The sequence below is a fragment of the Vombatus ursinus genome, unplaced genomic scaffold, assembly GCF_900497805.2.
Source record: "Vombatus ursinus unplaced genomic scaffold, bare-nosed wombat genome assembly UNPS02014784.1, whole genome shotgun sequence".
Lineage (NCBI taxonomy): Eukaryota > Metazoa > Chordata > Mammalia > Diprotodontia > Vombatidae > Vombatus > Vombatus ursinus.
In genome coordinates, this window is record NW_020954562.1 from 6,572,041 (window position 1) to 6,579,752 (window position 7,712).

The 7,712-nt window shown below is 38.5% G+C and overlaps 1 protein-coding gene across 2 annotated transcripts in view; it reads left to right on the forward strand.

Moving 5' to 3' along the window:
* Window positions 1-360: 360 nt before the first annotated feature.
* REELD1 (reeler domain containing 1) overlaps window positions 361-7,712 on the forward strand; it is an 18,498-nt gene continuing 11,146 nt past the window's right edge. For both annotated transcript variants that reach the window (XM_027866803.1, XM_027866804.1), the window contains exons 1-3: window positions 361-595; window positions 2,391-2,613; window positions 5,805-5,956. In XM_027866803.1, the coding sequence (XP_027722604.1) occupies window positions 367-595; window positions 2,391-2,613; window positions 5,805-5,956 (604 nt within the window). In that variant the 5' untranslated portion in view covers window positions 361-366. The remainder of the gene's footprint in view (window positions 596-2,390; window positions 2,614-5,804; window positions 5,957-7,712) is intronic.

Consider the following 7,712-nt stretch of genomic DNA (forward strand, 5'->3'; position numbering starts at 1 on the left):
TTTTGCAACATCATCACCTTAATGATTTAAAAGGGAACATCTTGGGGCATCTAGATGGCGCAGTGGATAGAGCACCATCCCTGAAGTCAGGAGGACCTGAGTTCAAATCCGGCCTCAGACACACTTACTAGCTATGTGACCCTGGGCAAGTCACTTAACCCCAATTGCCTTTAAAAAAAAAAGGAGACTGTTTCTGCATATAAAATATGTAATGATCTCTACGTTGACATTAATCTTTCAAGTCTAGTTCTTGAGCATGTGAAATCTGTTGATAATGTTAAAAGTATCTCTTGAACACTGGTTGTTATACCTGTGTGGATTTTTTTTCTTGCACAGTGTCTGAAGTGGAGTAATTAATCATTTTTCATGGCACAGGTAAAGGACGAAATGAAAATCCAAGCAGCCATCACAGGATGGGCATACACCGTCTTCTGTCTGGCTTCATGCACTGAGGCTTTTTCTCACGGTGCAAGCCTTGAGGCTTGTGTTGATATGAAGCCCAGACACATCAGAGCCCAGCTTCAGAATCCCAGGAACAATCACGTCACCGTCTCTACCAATGTGTCCTCTTACTCCCCTGGTGACAAAGTGCCAGGTAAGTGTGCCAAAATATACGACACCCTCCCAAGAATTTCAGATCATAGAATCCATGACCTAGTACATATATCCAATGGTAAAGTTTTCTGGACTGCGTCTTGGATTAGTCCTAATTGTTTTAGCAACAAATCTTTAAGAGGGAATATTTGTATGTATGAAATACACATACGCATTATATACATATATAATATTTAATCTCTCCGACATTTTCCCCATGTAGTGTTTCTGTCAATGAGTTATAATGCCATTATAATGTGACTTCATTATTGTTAATGTATTCAAAATGTGTGTGTGTGTATGAATTTCTTTATTCCTATTTCAGGCTAAGAGATGGTTTGGGATATTATAAAAAGTTAAAAGGGTATGATCACATTATTTGCTGTTCCTGAAGTAAGTGCACCATGAAGTGATCAGTGTGGCTAATATGGCGTAATGATAAGGACCACATTCTAGGGATGGCCAGTCGTGGCTAACACCACATCTTGTTCTAATTCAGATTAAAAAAGATGTATGGCATGGCTTAAGTTTTATTTTCATGAATTGTTCTTCCAAAGAGTTTGCAGATAAGACAACTTGATTTTTAAATGTAGTCAAGTCAACAAGCTCTTATTAAGTACTTAGTATGTGCTAAGTGCTGGGAACACAAAGAAACAGAAAAAAACCCACCCAATGTCTGCTGTCAAGGGGCTTATAATCTAATGGGGGAAAATGCAAACTATAGACAGGATAAATTGGAGATAATCTGCAGAGAAAAAGCATTAGCATTAAGGGAGATCAGAAATGCTTGTCTCAGAAATAGTGAGCTTAGAAATGTTATTATTTATAATATGCTCATTAATCTCATAATATGTTAAAGTTATGCTTTGCTCTTATATGTGTTATATTACATGAGTAGCAATCAACACATTTTTCCTGTATGGGAATATATCAATCTGGGAATAATAATAATAACTAGCATAACAATAACATAGCACTTTAAGGTTTGCAAAGTGCTTTATCCTGATTTTATCTTCACAGCGTTGGGAAGTGGATGTATATCCCCATTTTACAAGGAACTCAGGCAGAGGAGGGCTTAACAACTTGCTTAGGGTCATACAGATAGTTAAATGTCTGAGGTAGGATTTGAACTTAAATCCACTTAACTGCTCTCCAGTCTGGGAATGGACAGATGGATTCTTTCCAAGTTTGGAGAACATGGATACTTCAGTACTTTGATGGGTCTATGATTCTCTGAGCACTCTCTTCAACACAAATCACATCCCACCCACAATGTCTCACCCAGTGGAACTCATATCTACATCTTCCCATAAGTCCTCTGCATCAGAAGGCAACCCAGCGGGGCAGAGGATCTTCTCCTGCATCTCTTAACATCATGCCAATACTAATGGAATATGTGAACGATCCATGTCTTTATCATTTGCTCTCACTTCATTACCAAACTGGTCATTCATCTCTGATGATATCCTTCTTGCTACTTCTCCTGTGCCACCCAGAGATGTTCAAAACCAAAATAATTGCAACACACTTTGAAAATATAGAAACTGAGAGTTGGAGGTGACCTCAGAGGCTCGCTGGTCCAGCCTGAATAGGGATTTGCTCCCTACAATATCCCTTAAAAGTGGCAGTCCACACTCTTTTAGATCTCCTGTGATAGAGAGTATTGACTAATGAAAATGTAGTTTTCTCTGACTTGAGAAAAGGGGAGGGGGAGACCAATCATGTGACTATTTTGCAAATACTTCTGTAAATCACACCAGCTGGCTGGGTGAATGACTCATCCTTTCATGTTTTAGTGACCGTGAGGAGTCGTGGGGATTTCATGGGATTCCTGCTCCAGGCTCGCAGAGTTTCTAATGACCAAATTGTTGGCACCTTCGTTTTCATCCCTTCTGGTTCCAAACTGATGTCTTGTTTTGAAGAGGCCAATACAGTCACCCACTCGGACAAATCCCCAAAGAGAAATCTGTCTTTTGTGTGGAAGGCACCACACCAACCCACTGGGGACATCAAGTTCTTGTAAGCTGGGAAAAAGAAAGAGATTTGTGTCTTGGTGCCTGTGCTTTCTACATTGGGCACAGATAGAATGGCTCCTCTCCTTGTCTCTGCCACAAAGTAGCCAATGATGCCCCATCTTGCCCTGTGGGATGGCCACCTTGGCCATCTAACCTTTAATTTAGAGTGATGGTTATCTGTGTGAGTCCTCCAGATTTAGAGATCCAAGGGCAATCACAGGGATGGGCTGCAGACAGCTTTGGGCTATCCTATCCCTAGAGGGTACTTCTCTTCTCCTCCTAATGATACCCCAGGACACACCTGGGATGACCACACTGTGCCGCCTTTCATGGTTTCATCCACCCCCCAGAGAATCTAAGATCCTTAAGGGCGAAGATTATTATTATTTTAAAATTTATCCTCAGCATCTAACATAGCACCTGGCACAACAGTAGGTACTTAATGAATGTTTGTCGAATTGATTTGAAATGAATAATTGCCACTAATTTGTTTCCACTCTGGCTCTGGATTTTCTTTGGGCCTAGGGGCAGGTATGTACAAAGAATTGGTGCACATTGGGTCGGGCAGCCAGGTGGCACAGTGGATAGAGTGCTAAGTCTGGAGTCAGGCATATCTAAATTCGAATCTGGCTTCAGACACTCACTAGCTGAGTGACCATGGGCAAGTCACTTTAACCCTATTTGCCTTAGTTGTAAAATGAGCTGGAGAAGGAAATGGCCTCCACTCCAGTATCTTTGCCAAGAAAACCCCCAATGGGGTCACAAAGAGTGGGACAGGACTGAACTGTTTAGTAGCAGCACTTTGAGTTAATTTCTTTTGTATAGGGTTTTTCATTTTTCATAGTCCTTTAACACCAATCATCTCACTTCATTGTGATGTCTCCTATTTGAGTTAGGTCAGATGGACATTAATAATAACAAAAACTAGCATTTACATAGAGCTTCAAGGATTGCAAAGGATTATCACATCTCACATTTGATCCTCACAATAACCCTATGAGGTTGATGCTATTATTGTATCTGTTTTACAATGAGGAAACTGAGGCAGATAGAGGTTAGATGATTTGCCCAGATTCGTACAGCTATTAAGTGTCTGAGATCAGATTTGAATTCAGGTCTTCCTGACTCCAAGTCCAACATTCCAGCCACTGAGGAACTGAGGCACAGAATAGCTGACACTTGTCTTCAATGAAATACTTAAAATAGAACAAAGTTTCCCAGGCCTTTCAACCTGTGTTCTTTCACCTATTCATATTGATTCTATTTGATAGTACATACAATTGAGTTAGATCTAAAACTTGGTTCCTCATTTCAACATTAGCTTTCTGTGTTATATCAGGCACCTTTATTCACCCAACCCTTTATGACACACTTTCTCTATCTCAATAATGAGAATGATAGCCCAGTTCAACAGTTATTAAGTGCCTACTGTGTGCAGGGCACTGTTCTACCTCTAAGAAAATAAAATGTTTGGATTGGATATGATACCTACTGTTCTACACACTGGTAATCTCTATCTCAAAGGGACAGTATGTTGACGAATGAGTTCATAGGATTTCAGGCTAGAAGAGACTTTAGAGATCATTTGATCCAATGGTTCTCAAACTTTTTGATCTCAAGACCCCTTTAGAGTCTTAAAAATGATTGAGAACAGGGGCAGCTAGGTGGCATGGTGAATAGAGCACCAGCCCTGGATTCAGGAGGACCTGAGTTCAAATCTGGCCTCAGACATGTAACACTTAGTAGCTGCGTGACCCTGGGCAAGTCACTTAACAACATTGCCTAACCAAAAAAAAAAAAATAATTGAGGACACCAAAGAGCTTTGTTTATGTGAGTTACATTTATTGATGTTTGCCATATTAGAAGTTAAAACTGATAAATATTTAAAATATTTATTAATTCATTTAAAATAGCAATAATAGACCCATTTTGTGTCACTATAAGCAACTTTTTATGGCAAAATAACTATGTTTTCTAAACAAAATAAATTGTGAGAAGATTGACATTGTATTCGTATTTTTGCGATCTCTTTAATGTCTGCCTTAATAGGATATATCTGCTTCTCTATTTAATCTGTTGCAATATGTTGTTTTGGTTGAAGTATATAAACAAAATCCAGTCTCACATAGATATATAGTTGGAAAAGGGAGTATTTTAATAGGCAAATAATGTCAGTATTATTATGAAAATAGTTTTAACCTTACTGTGCCTCTGAAAGGTTCTCAGGGACCCCCAGAGGTCTTTGGATCACACATTGAGAACTCCTGATCTAATCCAACTCTCATTTTATAGGAGAGGAAACTGAGTCCCAGAAAGGTTAAGCAGTCTACCAAAGGTTACACAGGTAGTGAGTAGCAGAGCAATGTTTGATTTCATGCCTTCCCTACTTCAAATCTAGGGCTCCAGGCCTTATATGGGCTTTTCCTAGCATGAGGAATGGGATGTGTGAAAAGTATTTTATAATGATTAACCATGAAATTACACTAGCTACTAAAGTGATTAGTTTTTCATTATATATTAATTATAAATTCAATTAATTATAGAAGTGGTTAATAACAACATCACAGTAATGATTAGTAATACAATTGAAAATGAAACTTTTTATTTAGATCTAATCATCCATAAGACTATGCAAATATGTAGTAGAAAGAGCAATAAACTCAGAAATCAGACAACCTGGGTTCAAATCCTGGTTTTGCTACTTATTTGTGACATCAGGTTAGTAATTTACCTTCTCTGGGCCTCAGTTTCTTCATCTATAAATAAGGGTGTTTGACTAGTTGACTTTTAAGGGCTCTATCAGCTCTTAATTTTATGAATTACTCACTCACAATGAAATTTTTGAATGAAAGAACTTAAGAGGATAACTGAGTATGAATACCAATAATGGTCAAAGAGTTGTCAGGGACTTTAAAGTGATTGAAAAAAATACCCTTGTTCTATCAATGACAGAGATAAAATTTGAACACAAATTCTGACTTCAGAGCAAGTGTGCTTTCCATTATACCATATTGGACTTATCTGTTTTAGGGCAGGTTCACTTCTAGGAAAACAAAATACTATCCTTTGAGTTCCTGTATTTTATTTAATCTTCTAATTGTCTTTCCTGCCCTATCATTACCCTCCCCTTCCTATTAGGATGGTCTCTAGCTTTATTCATGGGAATTACAGAGTGATTTCCTCTTCCCAAACAGTTTATCAGTAGTACAGTCATATTTCATTTACTGGGAAAGGATTGAATCAACCATCGTGTCTCAGCAGACACAAAACAGAACACTTTCTGATGGCAATGTGGAGCCAGCTGCAAGCCTGCAGAAACCAAATGGCCTAGAAGTCACAACCACAGGTACAGTTAATCCCCTATATTTATTTATTCATTGTCATACTTGTCTTTCATGTTATTTATTTTCACTTAAAAGTTACTGCCTCTAGTGTCCTACCTTGGCAGAGCAAGCATTAGACAGGGAAAAGCTGAGTTCACAGCCCACAGGCTTAGGAAAGTTATAGTCTGCAAACTGAGAAGGGAACAAAGACAGATCCCTGATTGACCTGTGCCACTGCAAACATGACTTGTCTGCTTCTGCCAAACAAATTCCCAGTAAGACTCCAGGCTGGAGGGTCAGAACAGCCTTGTGAAAAAGCTTCGACATCTGACCCCTATATGGAAGACATTGGTCAGTTCCCTTAGCTCCCTGAAGCTGCACAGAGAATAAAAATAATGGAGTTCTTCCCCCCTATCCACTAGGTTCTTTTCCTATTTTTTTCCATAGGTAATTAATTAATCAATGACTGTGTAAAAACGAAGGAGCTGTGCTAGATGCTGGGATTCAATTGAAAAACAAACAATCCATGCTCAGAAGTGTACATTCTACTGGGGATGAAAGTAGTGATAGAGATACAACATCTGGCAAAGGCCAGGTAACTCAGAGTGGTTTTGGGGTTAAACCAGAGCAATCTGGCATCTAGGCTCATTGGGTGACTTTAAGCTATTCTAGAGCATTTGGGGGGAAAATAAAGGAAATGTGACTTGCTTAAAAATCACTGGTATCAGGAGAACAGTTTATAAAATAGTGACAACAATGTAAAGACAAACCACTTTGTAAGGCTTAAGGACTCTCATGAACATAATGACTAAGCACAGTCCCAGAGGATTTAGGATAAAGTATGCAACCCCACCTCCTGACCAAGAGGTGACAGACTCAGTGTGGAGACTGAGACATATTTTTGGACATGGTCAATGTGGGAATTTCTTTTTTCTTTTTTTTTGCTTGCCTATGCATATTTGGAACAAGGGTTTTGTTTTTCTTTTTCTCCCCCCTCCCCCCAGGGAGTGAGTTTGGAGGGAAAGAAAATAGATTTTTATTAATTTGTTAGTAGAATTTATTAATTGAAAAACATGAAATTATTTTTAAAGGCAAAAAAAAAGCACTGGACCGTGTATGTGTGTGTGTGTGTGTGTGTGTGTGTGTGTGTGCATCTACACATACATATGTATACACACACATATATTCTAGTGACTAGAATCATCTAGTTGGACTAGATAACCTAGTCCAATCCCCTCATTTTGCAGATGAGGAAACTGAGGCTTAACTTCAGGGATTTGCCCAAAATCATAGAGTCGGTAAATGTCAGAGCCAGCACCTGACTCTAGGTCTTCTGACTCCAGAACTATGCCTTCTTCACTAGACTAGGCTGTCTTTCACATGACATTACTCTTCTTGCCTCTCCCCCCATTTTCTAGTTCAAAGTCAATTGCCATAAATTGCTAATGGATTTCACCAAAATGTCCTTTGGTATATGATTGCATGTGAAAACAAAGTCTCTTGGGACATATCTTCATATGATCATAGATTTAGAGCCAGAAAGAATGAAACTTAGAGGTCATCTAATTTAATCCCATCTTTCTATAAATGAGGAAATTGAGGCCCAGAGAAGTTACACAGGTAATAAATAACAAAGCCAGGGCTTGGACCCAAATTCTATGCAAACTATTGCAAAATACATTGTCACCATTTAATATTACTAATTACACTTTTTTTTAAAGATTCATTAATTTATTTATTTTTAGTTTTCAACATTCACATCCATAAGATTTTGAGTTC